The sequence below is a fragment of the Puntigrus tetrazona genome, chromosome 5, assembly GCF_018831695.1.
Source record: "Puntigrus tetrazona isolate hp1 chromosome 5, ASM1883169v1, whole genome shotgun sequence".
NCBI lineage: Eukaryota > Metazoa > Chordata > Actinopteri > Cypriniformes > Cyprinidae > Puntigrus > Puntigrus tetrazona.
Window position 1 is genome coordinate 14,064,337 of NC_056703.1, and position 23,891 is coordinate 14,088,227.

General features: G+C 38.7%; 1 protein-coding gene across 5 annotated transcripts; it reads right to left on the reverse strand.

Moving 5' to 3' along the window:
• Window positions 1-212: 212 nt before the first annotated feature.
• On the reverse strand, window positions 213-22,142 carry si:ch211-284e13.4 (insulin receptor substrate 1-B). Of its 5 annotated transcripts, XM_043239081.1 has the most exons (8): window positions 21,130-22,140; window positions 16,529-19,720; window positions 5,370-8,635; window positions 2,733-4,637; window positions 1,718-1,906; window positions 1,424-1,623; window positions 1,217-1,235; window positions 213-1,135 (listed from the first exon to the last, which is right to left on the reverse strand). In XM_043239081.1, exons 1-3 carry the CDS (start codon window positions 21,479-21,481, stop codon window positions 8,628-8,630), a joined length of 3,552 nt encoding a protein of 1,183 aa, XP_043095016.1. In that variant the 5' UTR covers window positions 21,482-22,140; the 3' UTR covers window positions 213-1,135; window positions 1,217-1,235; window positions 1,424-1,623; window positions 1,718-1,906; window positions 2,733-4,637; window positions 5,370-8,627. The 5 variants fall into 5 exon arrangements, with proteins under 5 accessions (XP_043095016.1, XP_043095015.1, XP_043095017.1 ...); XM_043239080.1 differs by having other exon boundaries at window positions 2,733-8,635; XM_043239082.1 differs by lacking the exon at window positions 1,424-1,623 and having other exon boundaries at window positions 2,733-8,635.
• Window positions 22,143-23,891: the final 1,749 nt, after the last annotated feature.

Sequence of the window (23,891 nt, forward strand, 5' to 3'; positions counted from 1 at the left end):
GGTCCCAGGCCGCCATAACCCCTCTGTTTCTGCTGTCGAAGAAGTTGATGGCAATGACCAAGATTACACAGATGCATTACAGAATATATAAATCCTTGTGTAGATCAATATTTAGTTTATTTCAGTTACTTAAATTAGAAATAAAGTAAATTAGTTTTTTTTTGTATGAAAACAACCATTTCTAACAATGAAATTAATAATGCAAGACAGCATTTGTTTGTGTTTATTTTATTTGAGATGTGTATGCCATTTTGTCAGAAAGAAAACATACAAGAAGAACATAAACAGACAATTCTATGAGTCCACTCACAGGCTCCAGCTTCCTTTCAAACCAACACGAGACAAGTAGCCTGGATAACAGATAGAACGATTAATCTGCTGTACAAACTTCATAAGCGGTTGAAAAAAAGTAAGTAATGCAAGTTACGTAATCAGATTACTTTTTTAAGCAACTAGTAAAGTAACATGTTACTTTACGTTAATTTTGAAGATACTTTTCAAATAATTGAAGTTACTTTGTTTCCCACGTATTATCAGACAGAAAACAAGCAAGCCCTACACTGATATAAAGAGTAACTCAAAAGTAACAATATTACTTTTCATGCAAAAAGACCTACTAGAAACTTTTTTAGAGAGTAACGCAATATTGCATTGCATTACTATAAGTAACTTTCCCCAACACTGGCTGTGGGTGAAACCGTTTTGGTGTTGTAAAAAAGGTCAGGACTGCTTAGCTAGCATAGCAAGACTTCATCAGAGAAGAAAAATAGTATGAGAAAACCAAAAGGAATGATATGGACAGTCAAATATGGATTTTGACTAAACAACACAGAAATACTGCCATCAGATTTAAACGTTCAGCCTGAAGAGTGTTTCAACTTTAATACAGAAATAACTATTTCCAGTGCATTCACATAGTTCACATCTCTACACAGCAGAAGCCCCTCTGTAGCATCTATAACTTGAATATGACAAAAGAAGCCTGCAAAATGTGGAGAGTTACATTTTATTGGAGGATTTAATTGGTTGTCAATATGCATACACTATCAAAAAAATTGTCTTTTCCCAGTGCGTCTGTCAAATTGGAAGTTTGGAAGTTCAGGATTTGTAGGAAATTACTTCTGTTGAGCCCTTCCTGAAGTGTACAAACAAAAACAGTTATCTAATATGACTTTTATGATATTATTAAGCACAATAAATTGACTGAGTAACTTACTTTCCTTCAGGATTGGTTTCTGGTAAGACACAATGAAAAGGTTGTTATTAGAAAGTTCTTGAATCTTAAAACTTAAAACACACACACACACACACACACACACACACACACACACACACACACACACACCTTGTCTTCATCTGTAAGCATGCATGCAAAAAAGTTATACACTTGTAAAAAAAACATGCTGATAAAATGGTAACATACCACAGAATTTAGCCAATCTATAGTATTTTTGTAGGCTGTATCATTTCTTTTACAGTCCAGTAATCCTTTGTCCTCATAAAACAGACAGTCCACTGTACATGTATTATCCCTTTTCACAAATCTTTTGCTGTCTGACACAACGGCCTCAGGATCAAATGTGTGATGAAGAACCACTAAAATGACCGGCTTATCATTTAGGTCTAAAAAAAGAAGATAATTGTCATTTACCCAGTATCTGTAACATATAACATGTTTCTGGGTTTTTTTATATTAGCAACGCCATGCACTTCTTACCTTCAATGCTACTGATAGCAGCATCAATGTCAGTTCCAGTGCGAGAAACAATTGGGAAGAAAACCAGGACAACATCACTGGGCTTTTTTTTCTTTTCTGCACTTTTCAATTTCATCTTATCCTTAAGCTTTCTCTTGAATGTGCTAGCAATGCTTTTGAGACTGTCGGGTGCCTTGATGGAATATTTAACTGCAAAGAAAAAGAATATGATCAGGTGAGAAACACTGAAACCTCTATAGAGGTTCCTGTTAAATTTAAAGGCTTGAAACATCTTCAAAATATTATTACAAATGAGAAATTTATGTAGCAGAATAGTTTCATAACAGATGGTAAATCTGTCAGGCAACCTAAATTCTTACTAAAGTGTCATAACATAATAGAATAATATCTATTTTCAATCAAATACAAACTGCTCGTATTGCCATGCTATTTCAGACCTTATTAAACCAGCCTGCTTGCTATTAAGTAGAATGAAAAGCAGGCATTATTTACTTACTGATTGTGATCTAAACCTATATTACTACAATTCTACATATTATATTACTGCAGTATGTTACTACAATTCTGCCTTAAGACAGGCGAAAGCAAGTTATACAGGTCAGATTGTCTGAATTGTCAATTTTACATTCACTAGGTTACAACAGCAACTAGAACTACTAAGTTAAACTGACTTACTCGATGGCATTGTAAGTTGCTAAAGTGGAGTGACGAAAAATGTTCGCTGTTGAAAGAACACGAGAGAGTAACGTTACGTTAATAACGATTAAAAAAGCAGTTAGCCTGCATTAAACCGCTTTTAAAAGGGCCTGTGACGGGCGATTCAGACCGCATTCTCAACATGTTTGTATTCAAATTATAATCTTCAAACCGTGTTAATTTCATTTTACCTTGCTCGTCTTGTTAAATTGAGTTGTTTATGTAAATCGCGAAGGGCGAAGCCGATGTTTTACCACCAAGAAGGCTAATAACGTCCGGTTTAGCAGAATGTGAAAGTGAAAGCAGCATTTTAACCTACGTCACACATTTCAAGACTGACGGCTCATGGAAAGAAAGCTGGAACATAGCCGGCATTGGCCTATCTGTCATTAATGTTAATCCTGTTAAACAGAAAAGCTTATGTGCATATGTTGTGACAACCTCAAACTGAATGTAATCCAAAGAGTGTCAATGAAAATTCGTGACAGCAGGTGGCGCTAGAAGCAAAAAACGGGAGTCTGGCCTTGCCCTACATTTTACACAACAAGGAGAAACTGTTGACAGCTCAAAACTGGCATACACATATGTTTATGTCTGTAAGAAAACTGATGGGAATTTTGCAGTTAGAAGAAGCAAGAAGCTGGCAAACATTGCATACTGGCTTGTGAGTGACGGAAGCCCCTTGTAAGGGTCATTTGTTCAATCGATTAGTGATTATTATTATTGTTATTTTATTAAACTCTATTATGTAAAATTCACAGGGGATACAGTCAAAGCAATACAATACATAAACAATTAGAATACAAAACAATAAACATCTAAATAGTAATAACAAAAAATAAATATAAAGAGAAAAACAAATAAATAAAAAATTAACAAACATATTTTAAAATAGCGTAGATAAATAAATAAATAAATAATGACTAAAATGAAAGTTTTTAGCAACATTCTTATTAAGTGATGAGAGATTCATAAAATTACAAGTGAATACAAAAATACTAAAATTGCCTAAACAATCAATACCTTAACGAATCATCCTTTAATCCTGATTCCTAAAATAAAAATAGTAGCCTACAATCATTTTTTAAGCGTGTTACTGTTTGCAAGCTGGAAATAGCTAAAGAATGTGAAGAGTCATCCAACTTAATTTTAACAGGGATAGTACATGATGAATTTTATAGTGAATTTATTAGAAACCTGTTAATACTGGCCCATACTAAAAAAAGAAGGAATCATTTATTTTCCACATATAAAACGCTGTAGAATAACAACTAAACCTCTTATTAAAATGTAAATCTAGAAATGTATATATTTAATATTACAAAGCTCCAGACTTAGATTTTTTTTTTTAAGATCTGTAACAATCTGCCCTAAATAAACGTATCAATTTAGGTAAAATAGTTAACCCCTTCACCCACTCTAGGTCAGGTATCCACTTCATAGAGTTCTGAAAAGTTTTTAATGCAAATGAGTGATCTGTCATCCTCAACCTTAGTAAACTTTTTAAAAGATCAGGACTTATTTTCCCTAAAAATTGCAGTTTAAATAAAAATGAAAAAAACAAAAAAACAAAAAACAGATGTAAACTCCTCTGTTAATTTACTTGATGTAGAGAAGGTAGGATTTGTGGAGGACTGTGCTAAAATCATTTCAATAATTTTAAATCAAAGCTGTTAGAAAAGTAGTTGTCCAGTGTAGCCAGCTGAATCCAAGACCTATGATAATTGAATCTTCAAATGATTAGAACATTAGAGTAATGTAGTCATGTATGTGCTCCCTGTGTGCCATAAAACCATTCTGTTCCATTATGTGCCTGACTAGATTGTGCAGTTGTTGTAAGGTGCTACACAAAGGGAGAGCTAGCCATATGATATTAATAATTTAAAGACATTCGAAATAGAATTTATATTGGTTATGTTAGAATTTTGAGGTTCATAACTGCCTGTTATATTAACCCATTTGTTTTATCAACATTTCTTTATTCTGGAACAAAACGTACGTCTTCTGTTTTATTGCAAGAATAAGTGGAACATTTTTTTTTTATTGAAAAGACAACAATCTGGCCATATAGGCCAGATATTTGTCTTTATACTTTATACTTCCCAGTTTGGGCCTGGAATAGTCTTCAGGATCCTTCATATGTCTGTTCCTTTTCTCGGTGCTTGGCTGCTTCTGGTCATTAGAGGCCTCGAGTTCCTTTTTGTTCACTACATCTCAGTCACCACTCAGTGTGGAAAGAAAACGTGATTATTAAATATTAAAGAAAATAAGAGAAAGCCAATCTATATGTAATGCACATTGATCATATGAAAACATGCTCCAATAAATACTCTAGCAATCATCTAGCAGTCTCCTAAAATAGACAGTCTGGGAAGTAACTAAAAGTCCAGTAAGTTGAACTTTAAGTGTATTCTGTTTGCTCACAAATTTACTGCTGTCTGACTAAATGCGCTCATATGTAATGAAGCACTGTTAAAATAGTTGAAAACAGGTCATTGTCAGTTATCCATTATTTATGGTTTTGTGCACATTCTACATCATAAACATCTTAAAGACATCTAATAAACATCCATTTGATATCTGATAGGAAACGTCATATGCATATTGCATGTGAGCAGACACTCAAACCCAGACGTCAGAAAGATATCTCCATGATGTATGTGTGCTATCAGGGATCACTGTCCTCCTGTTTCCCATTTCTCACAATTTTCAGATAGCGGGATGTCTTTAGCAAAATCACATGCTTACTTTATTACTGTAGAAAAAGGCTAATAGTGAGTGTGACTTAGACCAAGTCACACTCACGTTGTTTCAAATCTGTATGACTTTCCTTGTTTGTGGAACACAACAAATGTAACATAATGTTTACTGCTTTGAAAAACACCCCCCAAAAAAGCGAGCAGTGATTTCGCTGCTCGAAACAGCAGCAGCTGTTGATGTTTTACCCCACACTTACCACACGATGTCCTCAGAGGCCTAACTTTGGGTCACAGATACGCTGAACGTTTGAGAACGCTCCTGTCTTCCCTCGCGAGGGATGCGATGTTGTTTTTTTCAAGGGGTAATGGCCGCTTCAGAATCTCGGAAATGGGGACCGGGCTGTACGTCGGCGCACGCGAACACGCGCTCGTTCACACGTTCACACTCATGCCTGTTACGATCACGCGTCTTGGCAGGTGGTTCATCCTTGGAAGTCATTTCAGAGGCGACTGTCTGTCTAGACTTCAGTCACACATGCAGGCGGGCGCGCACACACCTTTCCAACATGGACGGCAAATTTATGTTATAAAAAAAAAGACACGAGACACTTATTTCAGTTCTCTCATACTTTTTTCATTTTTTGAGTGACATTGTCTTAATCACAGGCAATAATCATTGAGGAATTTCTGAATTCAACAGACATTTCTACTATATCCGTACCATACAGTCTCCCACCCGAGCCCATATTTCCCATTATTCACAGAACTATACAGTAGCCCACAGCCTATTAACTCTCTTATTAAAACCCCTTTATACACAATTGTCATTGACTGTTTCATAGAATTAGATATACAGAAGAACAGATCAAGTTTTAACTTTACACAAACCCCTGATTGTGCATATCAGACCCTTTTCCCCAACAATTGCAGGTACTTAAAGACAATAAAGGATTACTTTTCTTTTTTGTATCTTTTTTTTGGACTATATATAGATAGTCCATATACCTACAGTATACATATGACCTTGGCTGTATTTCTACATCACTTAATACCATGTTAATGTTTTCTGGAAAGAAAGTCTGGGGACATACAAGTTTATACACCAAACCAGACTATAAAATTGTCATTCTGAAGAAAGAAAAATCCCACTGCTAGAATGCAGAATCTTTAAACATAATTCCCACTGTTCTAGAATAAAAAGCATCTTTTACAGCTGCCATGTATTAAATAAGAGCTAATACAGACAATAAGGCAATCAAAATATACAAAAAAGACACATGGGGTAAAACAGAATAGCCAAATGCGCTTTGACAGCAACAGAAACACACACACACACACACACACACACAAACAAGGTTTGATGGTTTCTTTGCTTTTGTAACGTCTACCTATTAAATGAATTAAAAAAAGGCATATGTCCTGCAAAGGATGAGAAGTAAATAGAGGTTAAAACTCTTAAGGGGACAATATTAAGCCCACCCCACGTTAAAATCACCACCTGTTGTTGTTCTGTTAGTTTTAATCAGATTATGAAGGATGTGAACGTTTTGGTGGGAGGTATGCATGTTATCTGTAACCACTAACAATCACTGTATAAGTGATGTGAATGATGAATATAAACACTGTAAGCAAATGTCACCTCTATTAAACAGTTAGAAACACTGCATTGAATGTTGCATGTCTTTACACATAAATTAACTTGTATACAATATGCATAACCTAAGGAGAGTTTTATTTTTACATGATAGAAAAGGCATTCATATAAGCACTATAAGGCTTCATGTTGATTCCTGGTAACTGAAGGCAGCTGTTGTACTATGTGAGATATGAGTTGACAAAATGGGTGATAGAAAATACGCAGATTGTGCAGGCAAAAAAGAAAAGTATTGGTTACTAAAAATGTGGCATTAAAAAGCATGTTTTAATTTATGAGATCACTCTTTTCCCTCAATGCATGATCGATGGTATTGTGTGAGTTAAGAATTTGGCACTGAAACAGGATCATTTCTACATATTGTTTTTGCAAGTTACATACACTACACAAAACAAACCTTATAGATTAGTTAGAAAATTGCAGTAGCCAACAAAATTAATCTCAAAAGTCAAATCGTGTAAAAAAAAAAGACAGGCACAACTGTCTGGATGGCATAAAAAGACCCTGTTGTCTTGTAAGTCTTATCTTTAAATTCTAATACTGAAAAAAATAAGCAAAAGCAGGGCAAACTAGAGCACATTCTGTACTACAGAAAAAGTGAGGCGTATCTCTGTGTAAAAAGCAAGTTGCAGCAATGTAAAAACTAGTCAGAATATCATCAACAGGTCAGACTGAGAAATTTGATGGATATCCGCTGTCTGACTGTGGATGTGTTTAATTTATATTTCAGTTGAGTCTGTGATAATAGAGCTGCATTTGAGGGAGGCACAGTTTTAAATCTGAAAATGAGTGTATCCTGTAACCTAGGGATGGGGAGTACTACATTAATACACCACCCTGGTTATACAACTAAAGACAAAAGTCTATGGAGGGACACACACACACACACACACAAGTTCCTATTATATTGATTAGACACCCATCGGTCATCTGATTTTGTGCTCCCAGCCTTTTGATGCCATTATGCTATATTATTAGAAGAAAGGGTGGGTACTTTGTATATGTATACATGTTTATCTGTATAGAAGTAGATGCATTTACTAAAGTTTTAATAATACAGCAATATGGTATAAGAAATCAGTTTTGATCTTACATGTGTTTGTCCAGATCTTTTTTAGTAAACTGAGGCACAGGATGTCTGAGGCTTAGATGACTGATTACACACACACACACACACACACACACACACAAGCAAATACAGCACAGTAAGGCAATCTGATTACACAAGCCATACCAAATAAAGCTCTTCCATCTATCCAATAGCTTTTCTTCACTTCACTTATTTGTAGATATCTTGTCTTTCGGCTTTGTTCAGCATAGCAAACACAAAGGAATGATAGAAAAAAAAGAAGAAGCATTTTTTCTTTTACAGAGCACATTTAGACCTGTGTGTAAAAATGGCTACAATCAAAAATGAGGCACTTTTATAAAAAAAAGTCGTATTTATACATAGATAGATAGATAGATATATTCTCAGTAATATTATGTCTGCTATATATTTTTGATCTATCATTATACTATTTAACATCTCTCTTACAATAATTTAAAGTATGTGGTAGAGGAAAAAAGGAATATCATTGGCTCCTGGTTGGCAGTCAGAGTCGCAGTGGCCCTTTTATAAGCAGCCGAAGGACACGTCCATCTCAGTGATCTCTGGAGGAAATGACAGATAGTCTTTTGGCACAAATTTTATTTTGATTGAACCAATGGCAACTAATGAGAGTAAATGTTTTAATTGAGGTTTCCACTGCTGAGGGATGTGGGCAATCGCACCGTTTTTGAGGACACATCAGGTGCGCACACAGACAAACACACTCACGCAGGAAGGACAGGTGCTGACTGGTCCAAACACAGAAGCACATTAACAATCTGCAAAAAGAAAAACAGACAGAGACACTTGGTAAGGCATCTTAAAAATATATAGTTTTAAAACATTTCAAAAATCCTTTCCTTTTTAAGGATACATGCAATCGATTACCTTATAATGTGTCTATTGCAGATGATCAGTAAAATAAACTATTAAAAAGAAAGAACTGTATACACAAATATTCAAAAATGGAAATAATAATAAATAATTAATGATAATAATCAATAATAAGAAATTTTTTTAAGTGACACTAAATACTAAAAGGCTGAGGAACAAATCAGCTTTTCCATCAAATGTATTTTTAATCCCTGCTCTAGGTGTATTACTGAAGGGGAAGCTCTAAAGCATGTTCTGAATGACTTCCTGGGTCTACCGGGCTCTAACAAACAACGATCATCATAAACGGAAGGATCAGAGACAATATAGATCATAACATACATTGTATATGTAGATCATGCATATAGATCGTGCTTTGAATAGAGTATGTATATATATATATAGGTTCATATGCATGTATGCAGCCTAAATGTGCGTTTGTGTGTGTGTGTAAATGTATGTATAAGTGTGTGTTGGTGCATAGATGTGTGTTTGTGTGTGCATAAACGTGTGCGTCTGTTTGCTCTGGTTTACTAAATGCAATTTCAGTTATTCATATAATTATTTACAGGTAAAAGAATATGAGTGTATTTTGCTTGAAAATGCAGTGCTTTTATAAAAGTGCACTACCTTGATAAAAATAATTGTTTTTGTCCAAAATGTATTGTTAATAAAATATCTCTGCATTCAAGATTTTTTTTTGTTTGAAAGCAGGCTTGGTCGCGATATATATATTTATATAATATGTTCAATATATACAAATAGCAATATAGAAAATATTTATCGAAAATATTCTGAAGGCTGTGAAATTTAGGTGAAAATCATCAAAATGCTGGCGGTGACTGGAAACATCTAAAAAAAAAACATTGGTGGGGAAAGAGTTAATAGTATTAGACTCAAAAAAAAAAAAATCTCTAAATTTATTCTTTGCAATAATTTTGAACTACACAGTTGGGCCAGAAAGCCCAACTCTGAGAGAGAAATTTGTGCCATAAAAATTGGGTTTATGTTTTGCTTTCTTTTTTAAAAGAAATTTCTGACTGGTTACAATCTCAAGGCAGTGCTGTCTTCAGATGTGAGGTCATTAGAGGACACTGGTGCCAGTCTACTGCATGCCATTACCTACAGTGGCAGTCTCATACTTAGTCTCAATGTTAAAACAAACAGCATACCAGAGGATAACAGTCACAGAGGCACCAAACCACTTTCAGTTTAGTCTAGAGACAGGAGAAGATTCAGATACGCACACGCACACACGCACGCACACACACACAAAATATCAAAAGGAAACTCAATAGACAGTAATGATAATAGCATCACTTGAAACTGATCATCACTTAGATTTTTTTTATTCTGGTTACTTGAGAGTCGCTCTTCTTTCTTTCTGTCTATGTTTCTTCTACTCTCTGTGTAAAAGCATCAATGAACAGGTCCCATGGGATTTCCATCTTTTTTTTTGTACCTGGAGTTCTCGATTTCTCATATTTTTTTTCTTTACTGTCAGGCATGTTTAAGAATCATCAAAATACTCTATTTCTGTTCTTTTCACTGCCATAATTTCCTGATACCCACACATACACAGTCACACACATCTGTCTAAATGCACGAAAAGACCAGACGGGTTCACAGTCAAAGATGTAGTGCAGTATGTGAACGGCCTACACTCCAGTGAGAAGCACCTCACACACAATCAGCACACAGCAAACGCAGCACACACAGTGCCCACACTGCAAACATTCCTCCCTGTGAAAGTCAGTGTAAGCTCTCACACAAGACAACAAGTCCAACGTCTAAAGCCACTGTCACACTGCACTTTGAGCATGTGAAATATCTTCAGATGCCGCAGCGGTCTTAATGAAATATTTATTTTCTTATTATTATACCATTTAACACTGTTATGAAGTTTTCATATTTTATTTGTCTATATTTTACGCCATTTTTAAGATCTGTAAAGTGACATAGACTGTACACCTCTCACTAAAATGTGTATTAGTGGTAAAAGGATATGGATTTTTCAATGGCTGATTCTGAAATGAATACCTATTAATGTGTGGTTGCTTACACGCATTTATCGTTACTTATTTCAAACTGGTGAAAGTTTACCTAAAGATTCAGAGGAGCACGGTATAATTAATCTAATTAATCAATTCTTAAAACTTACTGAAGTCACTGTCTAGTCAAACAGAATCATTATGAATTTACCCGTTTTAACTGTCATTTGTAATTGTGAAAGCATTTATCTGAAAACAGAAATGATTTACGAAATCTTTTTCGAGACAAACATTCACACCCCTAACATTTGTTCATTTACAAAGGTTATGAATGTTGGCTGATATTTTATTCTGTAAGACGAACAAACGTTTAAAACAGTAATACAACGAATAATGTGAGTTCAACTAAGCTCAACATCCTGTAATTTATAGGAAGCAGTGAACCTATGAGAATATTCCACCACTAATACGCTACATTATAAAGTGAATAGATCATTTCTGCACATAAGCACACAATTTGACTCCCCATTCCTCATGAAAACTTGGAGGAGGAGTGAAATGTCTCGAGTAAAAGAGAAATGGTTCCAGCTGACTATTAGAGCATTTTACTTTATCTGGATCACAATATTGTCTCTCCATGCTGAAACGGTGGCTCCCTCCTCTTCTCTCTGACAGACCAATACCGTCATTGCCAAATAGAGAGAACAAACTAGGCTAGGGCAGATGTGTGTGTGTGTGTGTGTGTGTGCATGTGCTAGTGAAGTCAAGTAGAGAGCATTTTCCATGTGTTTGGGTCTGTTCGTGTACTTTTGTGAGGTGTGTGTAAGGGTAAAGTTGTGATAGGGAATGTTGTATGGATCTGTGAAAGAGGCATTGCTAAGCAGTGTGACTTTAGTTTGAAACGCCAAAAGAGAGAAAACGAAAACGAGGTGGCAGTAAAGATATTTAATATTATAATGTTGCAAAAATTTCAATTTGAAATAAACATTCTTTTGAACTTTCTATTTATAAAAGACCCCCCCACCAAAATATTGGAATATTTAATCCACACACACACACACACACACACATGTCTGGTCAGCCATCTTTGCTGGGACTTACCATGGGTGTAATGGTTTTTATACTGTACAGATCTGCACCTAAACCCTACCCCTTAAAAAGGAAACTTTTTTTAAAAAAATTAATTTTTAGCTAACTTAATTCTGTGTCATTTATTAGCTTCTTTGCCCACTTGTGACACAAGTCCCCATGAGTCTGTGCATTCAGGTTTAGGTCCCCACCAGAATAGAAAAACAGGAACACACAGAGAAAGAGAGAGAGAGAGAGAAAGAGACAGACAGACAGACGCACACACGTACAGTAATGAGAGATGTTTCTTTAGTACCAAATCAGCATTTCAGGAATATTGAATATTACTGTTTTTACTGTATTTCTGATCTAATCAATGCAGCCTTGGTGAGTCTTCAAAAACATATCTTACACTCATCATTGATTCATGTGATCAGTACAGAACAGGCATAATAAAGGGAATAAAAGGATTCTGCTCAAAATGGCACCATTGTCTCCATCAGCAACGCTATTTCATCTCCCAATAAAAATGCTAATTCATGACATCACTAGTAGTGGGCAGGACACATCCCATGCTTCTTGGAAGAGCCCCACACATTTGTTGTAAAAGTGTGTGAACTGGCCAGCTGCCACCTTCACCTTACTGTACAAAATGCCACAGACTCTCTAGAGCAATAAAATGAATCCAACAACACACACTCTCTCTATCCCAAACTTACTATATCAGCAGTTTAAACACACACACACAACACTGTCTCTTTCTCATTCTCTAAACTAGCAGTCTAACTACGCCTATATCCACTCCCGCTCTGAGTGCATACACATGAGTGAGTGTTTGTGTGTGACTGTATGTGTGTGGATGGTTTGTTAACAGCAGACAGATCAATTGGCTCTGCTCTCGGTACACCCACTTGAGTTAACCATAATCTCCCTGCAGACAAGCACCTACCCACACACATATACCCATATGCATACACTCTCACACACACAAACCCATTCTGTCTCAGACACACACACACACATGCAGATGGCGTTTGCTTTACATAAATAGTAACAAGAGTTCACTGTCAGTCTTTTACAGTCTTATCAGCGTCTATATGGAATTGATTTTTAGGATTTCAAAACTGAATTCACAAATTCAATGACTCCTGTCAGGGAAGGCATCTGCAAAAAACATCTTCTAAATTACCCCTGCATTACTAAATTACTAAAATGAAGCAATACTTACTAGAATATTTACATTATAAATACTAAAGGAAATATTCATTGATAGGATCAGATGAGCAGACTAGCAAGCCAAGCGTTAACATTACATTTTTATCATTTATTAACAGTTTGGCACATGAAAAGTCTTACGTTTCTGCACAGTATAGGGCCAAACCTGGGTCTAACAAACCAGTAATTCTCAAAATATCCTGAAGACCTTGATTTGCTGGTTTAGTTATTTGATAAGGATGGCCTCACAAAGAGCATAAATATGAAAACTTTTCAAATTTCCAGGGTTTTCAGTCATAGCTGGCTAAATCCCTAGTGGCGAATGGAAACCAGTGGTATTAACACTTTTATGTAGTTATTAAAACTAATTATTTTTTATTTCATTTAAAAACATACAAGACAGTAGTAACTAGAGCTGCATGAGAGCCAGTTGTTTGGAAGAGGGCCTGTGACTGTCAGTCTGTATTTTACACATTTCCTGACCACAACCCTAATGAGCATGTGTGTGTGTATATATATATATATATATATATATATATATATATATATATATATATGCGATATTGTCAAAGACTTGGAGAGGACGGGTGCTAAAGCTTTGGCTGACAAGCAGAGGCTGAGAGAGAAAGACAGACAGGCAGAGGGGAGTAAACGAGCAACACTCTCATTAGTATCACTAAGGAAACGAAACGAATGAGTGCTCCTTTGACGCAGGACAAATCAAAAGTCCAAAATAAGCATTAAATCTTGTCTGTTACACTACAAAAGCATGCTTTTTTTCATGTCATAGCAAGTTCTAGACTTGAATTGAAATAAACAAGGCTTCAAAATATAACCCTCAATAGGTCAAGCATGTAAATTAACAGTACAGTAAAAAGAGCCTCAAAGTAAATCCACACTTACTGTGAATAGCAACTTTAACAGTGATGTTGTGATTCAGTAAATAAAACAATCACATTTCAGTATTCCTTAGACATTAATTATTCACTTTTCAAATATTTGTAACGAAATAACTGGTTTCTATTAAGCCACAATATTATTACTATTAAAACAAAAAAAACAATTTTCAGCAGTGTACTGTTAGATGTATTATTTAATGTAATTTTAATACTTTAATCTTGTTGTTTTTATTATTTTCGTCTGAAAGTCCCTGTGCAAGAAGTGAAGGCTTGATGATGACAGAATTCTGACCAAAAATTGTATTTAAAATGATGACAAGATATCTTCACTGCACTATTTGTATTGAAATGCAGAATAGGCCTTTGAATACTTTAATCTATCTTCTACACTATTTCTTTGTTCAGTGGCTTTTGCTTTATCAGGTCCAATAAGGTTGCAGGATCGGGTGTAGACTACAAAGTCCTTCTAATGCAATTCATTTAACAGAACAAAACAACCAAAAAAATAAAAACCACAAGACGCAAAATCAGCACATGAAAGCAGCTTACGAAAGGAGAGCAAAGATTTGTGCTTTTACAACAAATTTGCATGCAGACAAAACATACCAATCCTAAACTTCACCCTATGAGAGTTGTGTTACTGGGAAGAGTTAAGATGGGGACAAATTTGGGTTTTTCTCCATTTCTAAACTGATGATCATTCTAGCTGGGTAATGTAATGAATCACCGCACATACACAAAACACACACACACATACATTGCCACACATTAATGCTGGTGTGAGTAAATGCCCTCCTTCAGGTTCACTATAAAGGATTGCATTCTCCTCTGGACCGCTGATGGGTCAGCTAGATTACAGCTCCTCTGACCTACAGCAACCTGCTTGTCTAGACAGCTTTGGGTCGGAGCAGATTCCCCTCTTCTTAGCACAACTGTGGTGGCTGAGTTTGTATGAGGTAAAGCCTTCAGAGCGTCACTTTGAGTCACACAATACCTGCATTGATGCTCTGCCTCCTGGTCTGTCTCTGTTAATCTTTCTCTGTCTATCAAGTCTCAACTTTACTGTCTTTCAGAGGCTGCATACTCTCTCCTAGTGCATTCTTTTGTTGTCTGTTATCTGTCTTTTAACCACTAAAAACCTTTCTTTGTCTTTCATGCTATTTGCCTTATACAATTTACAATTTCCACCTCTGCACACTTTCCACCCTGAAGGTAAGTAGTTTAAGAAAGATGGTTTTCAGGAAGCTTATCAAGCCTAGCACTGAACTAAATTGCAAATTCAAGGATACACCTTGACATTTCTTTCTTTTTTTAAGTTTTTGGCAAGAAAGTGCAAATCTGAGGTGTGAGTTATAGAAGATGGGATGCTTACTGAATTAGTGTTGCATGCTAGATCAGCACACACAATTAAAACTTTTACATGGACAAGCACCATTCACTTTTTCTACAGGAAATGTTAAAAAGTTAAAATTGCAGCGTACAATTACTTGTAGCACCAAATAGAAATACAAATCCTCCATCTGCTATTGCTTGGAAAAATAGGTAATCCGCCTTCAAAACCATACTACCTACAACATCAGATGATCGCAGAAAACATTTAATGGCATTAAATACATCACTTTAATTTAGACATTTTGGTTGGTCAATGGCATGTCACAGGGTGTAAAGTGAATTACATATGAAAATCTTAATCTTAGTGCCAATTTATAACTGCAACATTTAATAAAGGATTTCAGTAGTACATTCTTGCTGTCTATATGTTACAGAGATAAAGAGAGATAGAAGGTCAAGATGAAAGGCTTTAGAGGGGAAAAAGGAGAGAGAGAAAGAGAAAGAGAAAAGAGGAGAGAGATGAGTAGAAGCAGAACCACATTCAGGAACATTTTCAGCAAGACTGAAGTTAAATAGCCATAATTATCTACAATCACAGTGAGTTAAATATATATGCGGATACAGGGCTGCTCAGAGGTATCCCTTATAAACACTTAGACAAGCCACAAATATGCTATATTCTCTATCCACACACATCACAGGCACAAATATGCATATGACCTGTAACAAAGACACACTCACAACCAACAACTTAAATGATCTGTGGTTAATACTTCAATGCAAAAGCTGTCAGATTCTTCTTACACTTTACTTCTCCTTCTCTAATGAAACCAGACAGAGAGCGATTCAAATACAGAACTAGGACTCTTACAATATTTACTATTGTTCTGTAACAAAAGAAAAAGAGGAGTGAAGCCCCAAAATAACATTTGAAATGTCCGTTATCATCGCTGTGAGCCTCAGTAGGAAATATTTCGAAATTTTTCCCAACACAAATAGACTGAATAACGAATAAAAATTGACTGCATCTATTTATAAATGAATGTTAGTATGTTGATCTGGAACATTTTTACTTGATAGCCTTTATAATTCTTGTTTAAGGAGATAAGGAATATTTCAAAAAAATGTTTTGAGAGGTGACACCACTGATCATTTGCAGCAGTCACACAACAAACACCAGAGATTAATACTTTGAAAATCGTAAGTCTAACAGTATGGAGAAGCATAATTCGTTATTGGGCTATGGCTATGGCAATGCAGTAAATAAAGTTTAGTAAAAGGACAATGCTTTTACCTTTGCTGTCCTTCCTGCTGCTCTGATGTACTCTCAATTCATCTGATTTGATGAAATCAATGCTGGCATAGGTGTTGATGCTGGAGCTGGTGTTTCCTCCTGCTCCACCCAATCCCCCAGTCAACCCTCCAACTACAGGAGAGAAAAATGAATGAGGGCCAGAGGGTCCGTCCACACTGGTTTGATTCTCCTTACTGACCAAGTCCAAATCAATGTAGTTCAGGCCTTGCTCCAGGGTTAAGGAAGATGCCTGAGCAGCAGGAAGATTTGCTACTCCAGGGCTGGCACACTGTGGAGAGGGTGGCTGATTGTTTGACCAAAGGTTGCTCTCTAATCCTTGCTGTCGTGGTGGACCAACATGTGGTGTTTCAGAAAAGGGAGAAGGGGAAGCAGAGGGGGAGAGGGGATGAGTTGGGGGTGTGATAAACGTCTCTGAGCGATGCCGCCGTCTTGCTGTTGATTCAGCCCGGACTAGACGGGCACCCTGATCCACATTTGAAAAAGCCTTGGGTGAGGAAAAATTCATATTATGCTCCTGCTCCATGGAGGATGGCAGAGGTGTTTGGCCAGCTTTTGGGGACTTGGATGTTGTATCTGCACCCAATCCAAACTTCATCTCAGTATAGTCTGTGAAAGGAGCAGCAGCCACCTCTGTAGATGTCATACCTGTCATGCTGCTCTTCCTGAGTCCCATTTCCAATTCTTGTTCTACTGGAGGAGCTCTGTTGATCTCCTCTCTGACCTTTGGGGCAGGTTTAAAAGAAGAGAGGGTGGTGAGAGAAGAAGGTGAGCTACCTAACTCCATGTTTACATATTCAGATGACAAAGAGATTGAGGTTGATAGGGGTGCTGAGAAGCTCCGGGGAAGGTTGGTAGATCCACCCTGACATGGCTGTGGTCGGTGAAAGGCTCTTTGATGTCCTTGTGCCATAGAGTTCCCTGGCTCAGCCGTAGTCATCCTCTTGTTATGTCCCCCTCGCTCACCCTGATATACAATGCTCACATACTCCCCAGGGCTCTGGGATGCAGTTGGGAGCAAAGTCTCTCTGACTCTCGGCAGCGTATTGGCTTTGGATACATCAACAAAAAAATTGGACGGCTTGTCCTTCCTTGACTGTAAATGACCCTGTTTCTGAACACCTGGTCCACATCTCTGCTGGTGATGATGTTGGGATGTAATTTTGGGGTGTGCCCCCCCTACCCTGTGTCCTGCACTCAACCTAGTTGCTCTTCCAACTCCACCAACTGACAGAGACAACGACCTGTCCTCAAGGCTTTCGCTACTAGCTGAACTAGATGAAAAAGAGGATGAGGACAGAGAGAGTTGTCCACCACCACCTGAGCCCACAGGTGTGCCCCCTACACAGTGGTAACCACTATGCCCAGCTTTTACTCCTGCTTCACCTCTACCCATGCAAACCCTGTCTAGATCATCCTCAAAACGAGTTGAGAGGGTGGTGTGTTTGTATGAACGTGGCAGCGAAAAATAAGAATAAACCATCTTTGGCTGCAGCGGTTGCTGCTCTGGGTGTGATGGAGGAGTACTGCAAGCTGATCTGGCACTTATAGGTGACATGTTCATGTAGTCGCTGCCTGTCCGACTCTCCATGCTGCCCCTACTGCCCCAAATGCATCCACTTAGGCCGTGTAAGTCTGGTGAACAGCTGCTGTTGGGAGACATCATCATGTAGCCCTCATTGATGGGTAGGCGGATGTGCTGAGGGGGTGAGACACTGCTGTTGGGGGTCATGGCCATGTATTCATCTCCACCCTTTGGCACTACCTCTGAAGCAGAAACCGACAGCGACAATGAAGCAGGAGGGGCTGTAACGCCTGGTAGCATTGACATGTATCCACTGTCAATTGAGGAGTCTTCGGGGCCCCCTTTAGTACTGACTCCTTTATCTGCTGAGTTTTCCTGCACCAGTGATGTTGTGGCTGAACCCCCTGAGCCTCGGCGAGATGTAAAAGACTCTCTACTTGCACTGCGTGACATCACTGCATAGTCTTCTTCATCCTCTTCTTCCTCCTCCCTGCGGCGCGGGACCAAACGCTCTTGGGTAGAGGTGGGGGGAAGGGAAGCACGCTTGCTGAGCAGCCTGCGCTCAGCCTCACACTCGCGACTAGATGAACGACGTAGAACCCTGCGTCCATGAATACGTTTGTGAGACCCTTCTCGGTGACCCATCAGGATGTAACTGGCTCCACCTTCAACAAGAGCAGCAGGGAGTCCTGTGGCTAGCAGGGAGTGCTCTCCGGGGCTGGAGCCGTACTCATCTGACGAACCATAATCACTGGGTGATCCTGACATCGACACTCTCTGAGGAATTCGAGCATAAGTGCAGATGGGCACTGTTCCAAAGGCAGCTCCACCCAGCCCACATTCTGACCCATGACCAGAGCTGGATGAGAGGCTCGGGGCCGGGGAAGGTGCAGGGTTAGGGGTGTAACGTGCCAGGCTGAGAGTGATCTTTGCTGGAGTGGGTGCTCGTGTAGGTTTAGGCCTCAGCGTTGGGGTAGTTGAGCAGGATGAACCATTGAGACTCGGACTTGTGCTGAGAGCCGTTGCTCTGCCTCCTCCATCATCTGTGCGAGCCCCAATGCTAGCTGTCCGTGACCTAGAGAATCCATGCCTTGGAGTTGGAGATGTGTTGCTGTTGGAGACTCCAGGGGTTTCCGTTCTAGCACGTCTAGAAAAGCCAACTTGTGAAGGTGGCAGATTTGGGTGGTGTCGTCTAGAAGGTACACTGATAGGGTTAGAGGCAGTCCCTCCTCCACAGCTCACACCAACAGTCTGGGATTTGCTTCTTTGACGGAACTCTTCACTCAGAGCCTTCATAGCCTCAAGCAGGGTCTCATGCATGTTCTGCGCCACCACTGAGTCCTCAACTTGCATCCAGAATTCTCCAGGACCTGTCATGGCAGAACGACCCACTTCAATGAAAAAGAAGTTCTCTGAGTGGCCACAGCGTCGCACATTCATCAACTGGAGGACCACAGCGGCAACGTCAGAGTTAAGTTTGACAAAGTTGACTGTTTTGTCCGTCAAGCAAAGCCGGTAGATTCCAACTAGGTTCCTGGCCTGGCCCAAACCTTTAGGCCAGACTTTGACTTGCCAGACCTCCTTAAAGGCAGGGCCAGGGGAAGGCAATCCACAGTCTCCTCCACTGCCACACTCATCAGGAGTCTTACCTATAGATATAAAAGAAAAAATACAAACACAATAAAAAAATAAATAAATATGCATATGTTTAAAGCACCTGTAATGGTAAGTGTATTTTGCACTATGTTGATTGTGTCTATATATCTACTTATAGTCACAATTCAAACATTAAATGTCTAATTTCAGATAAGAATTGTCACGAAAATGTACATTTTCCCATACTTTATTACCAAGCTTTGTTATTAAACCACGCTAATGTGAAGAAAAGTCTCTTGCTGGTGACATCCTAAAAATCTGTGTTGAATTCCATAAGCCGAAAAAAACACACATACAATGTTGTACATATTTAGAGCAAAATGTTATGTGCTCTTTCTAACCGGATGTCATATTCTTAACCCAACTGCCATTAAAAAAATATTATTAAATATATGTTTCAGTTATTTCATTACCACATAAATGTATCCTCAAATTTTGTGTAGGTCAAAAAGGCAAATGTTTGTTACATATTGTGACTATAATATACCGATTTGTTTGCATACTATTCCGTTTTATTAGTTTATCTGAACAATGTTGCACTTGCACATTTTTCTAGCATGCTTGTAAAAAAAAAGCGAGGAAATTAAACACGCTCTCTGTGCAGCAGCTTGATACTAACACTACTGCCAAGTGAATCCATTATAGCCTTTACTGACGCTAATCAAACCGAGGAAGGTTTATAGAATCGCTTGCTCGGCAACTAATGTCTCCATATCATCACGCTGATGGCCTGCTGTTCAACCCGGTGATCGGTTCATTCAGCGGCGGGGTGGGGGGATAATATTCTACCAAAACACGAGGGATGGGGCAGGAGGAGACCCGTATTCCAATAAACACGCACGGCCGCCGCGGCTCCCCTCCCCGGCAGAATCGCTATGACAGAAATGTAGGTTACACGCACAACATGCACAAATGTGTAGAAAAACAAAAACAGTCGTGAGCGCTGCAGCGGCGTCCGCTGCACAATGCGCCACTCTTGCTCTACGCACTATAGTACTTCTGTCTAGTGCTGAGAGCATTTAAATATTAAACATTCTGCATCTCGATTTTTCATAAGCGGTCTAATTAAAATTAAATGACTAATTGGTCAACGTACGAATACACGGAGTGGCTCTACAAAGCATGCAATCTCGCAGTTTGGCCATTTTAGTACCGCGTGCGTCCACATTTCCAGGTGTGGTGGCTACATTAAACAGACGGGTGGGGTAGAACGTGCATCTGAATCCGAACAGCTCTGCAAATATAGATCCACTGAAGCCAAGGGGTCTCCCATAATCAACACGCAAGTTGATGGGCAGGTTAAGCAACTACAACCACCAAGGTCCACGCTTGCAGCCTATATGCGAATGACAGATCTTTCACGAATTCGACTCACGGGCACAATGATAATTTTGTGGCTCACATTTACATTGTAGATCCAGCATGGCCTGGTACCATTCGTTTTGGACCTCTTCGGTGTCCGCGGCTATGGCAAAGCTCTCCCCGCGGGTATACAGCACTATCATGTGCTTGTTCTTAGAATCCGCCCGTTTGTTGATGTTAAAGCAAGAGTCCAGGTTCACTGCTTTCTTTGGGACCGGTGACTTGCTCCGGAATTTTTTTTCGTTTTCATAATATTCGAGTCTGGCCGGGCCCTGCTCCGAGGCAGCCCGGAGAACGAAAAAGCGCCGGTGCATAGATTTCTGCTTGCGGAGATAACCGCTTTTCCGCACGTCCTCGTAGCTCTGCTGCTCCATCGCCGCCTGGTTCTCCATTGCTGGGCGAGTTGCTTGTTTTTTTTATCCTCCAGTGTCTGCCTAAAATCTGTGATGTGTTTTACATTCGTTCATGATAGCAGCGGTTCTCTTCTCTCTCATCATGCAATCGCGCTCCCTCGAGGAGAGCCCAAATAAGCGCTCGAGCTTGTTTTCCTCCCGGTCCAGCTCGTATGGTTGTGTGCACCCAGGCTCCACTGACAGGCGTGCACATGCGGCATGCGACGTCTGCACTAGCATGCAGTTCTGCTGTGTATCATTGCAAGCCTACCAGAATTGTTTACTGTACAGCTCTAGCCCGCACACTCGGATGCCCCCCTCTGCCTGTACGTCTGTGAGACTGGTAAACCCGTTAATGAGAGTTCATGTACACGGTGTACACCGAGCAGAACAGAGACTACATTAATTTCAGCGATGCCTGGAGATGGATTTTTTTGAACGAGATGGCTCGGCATCCTCCGGGTTTAATTAACACGTTTCGCGTGCCATATTTTCTACCGCACATATTCATTTAATTACCAATTTGTGGATTTACATTTGAAAATTCGGATGAAACGATGTCGGATTTTTGTTTTTTTCTTCGTGGAAAATCCACACGATCCTGTTTTTCACGTAGTAGTGCATTTTTTAATTATTAAATGCGGAATCCCCTTCTCTCCGGTCATTGGCAAGTCTCTTGCGCTAGTAGTGAATCCCTCACAGCGAGGCATTTGCGACACCTGTTGGTTGGCTTTCGCAATTGTTGTGTCGGCGCAATACGGCGGAACCCACTAAGCCGGTTTTTACCAGTATCGAGAAATAAGACGAATATTAATGCTGTTGCAAAACTCCTGCCTGCGGTTTGCGAAAGTGCATGCACATAATTAATTTATAACGTGCGCATGAAAGAAAAACTTCAGCCGAAAACGATCAGTTAGGACTGAGAGGTGATGCGCATAGAATCAGCGATATTGCCTACTGCCAATCCAAATTTGCAATTTCATTGGGTTAAGGAAAAATCTACAGCATAAAACAAAATTTCACTGTTGCACCATTTTATAGTTTTATTTCGCATAATGCTGTCAATACATGATAATTTGTCATTAAGAGATGTTATGTTGTAAAAGTTCCAACAGATTTAGGCCCAATCCTATTTCTAGCCCTTCCCCTTTCTCCTGCCCCTCTGTTCTGCGCGTGCAGGGCTAGGGGTGTCTCGATTCTCTTTTAGTAGGAAGGGTAGGGCCAGATAGCCCTTTAAACGAAGAGTTTTCAGGACCACGCTATGATTTTTCATCAGCATGACCTGGCTGCAGCTCCAATATGGCTCCAATATGGCTGCCCGAGCGAACTAAAAGATGCCTAAATGTAAGCATTATTGACATTAATAAAGATTTTAATGAAAAGTAGTAATTTGTTACAGTATATATGTTATGTTCAATCGTGTTCAAATTGCGGTCATGTTATTCAAAGAAATAAAACAAATCGCAAAGGTTTGCTAACATTAAACCGTTAATGTTACTGATTGCATGATAGTGCAGAACATATGTTTTATCAGGGCGATTACCACCACAGACATACTCTAAACATACTCTAAACCCTTTCTCAAATATTGCCGTGTGTGTGTGTGTGAGTGAGAGAGAGAGAGAGAGAGAGAGAGAGAGAGAGAGAGAGAGAGAGAGAGAGAGTTGCGCGTCTGTGCGTCTCTCTTTAAAGTGAGTGAGTTTACTGCAGAAACAGCAATTTTATCCTTCCGTTGCAGGAAAATATAATGAAGCGATTCAGCATTTCAACTGTACTTCAGCATGTAAATAAAGTGGGGAGCGTCGACAAGTTTCTTTGTAACGTTAGCTGGATGTGAGAGCTGCACGATCTCCGAGGTGTGTTTGTATGTCAGTAAGCAGCGCATTAAAAAGCGATTTAACATTGTTGACAGCTGTGATTAATATTTCGTACCCCCTAAACTCACGAAAAAGTTTAGAAAAATGCTCCAAAAGTCTCCAAGCTTTTGAATGGTGTCGAATGTTAAAAGCTTTTTTATTATTTCATATTAACGCTGATCTTTGGATCTTTGTTATCTTAATAACACTGATAAATATTTCCTGAAGAGCACATCAGTATGGGCTGTTAGAATGAGCGCTGAAAGATCACGTGACACTGAAGACGAGTAATGTTGAAAAACTGGCTGACACAGAGTTTACTTTTTACAATATATCCAAAAAGAAATCAGCTAAATAAATTCACACTGCTTTTACCGTATCTTTGACCAAATAAATGCAGGCTTGGTATACATATTAGTAGTCAACATTTTAAATGGATAAAAAAAGTTAATCAAAGTTGTCATGAGACAAGCATTCATATATGGTTTAGGTTTTAGAACAACTTTAATCAAAGGTATTGATCCACTTTAAATGTTGACTATTATATATTATTA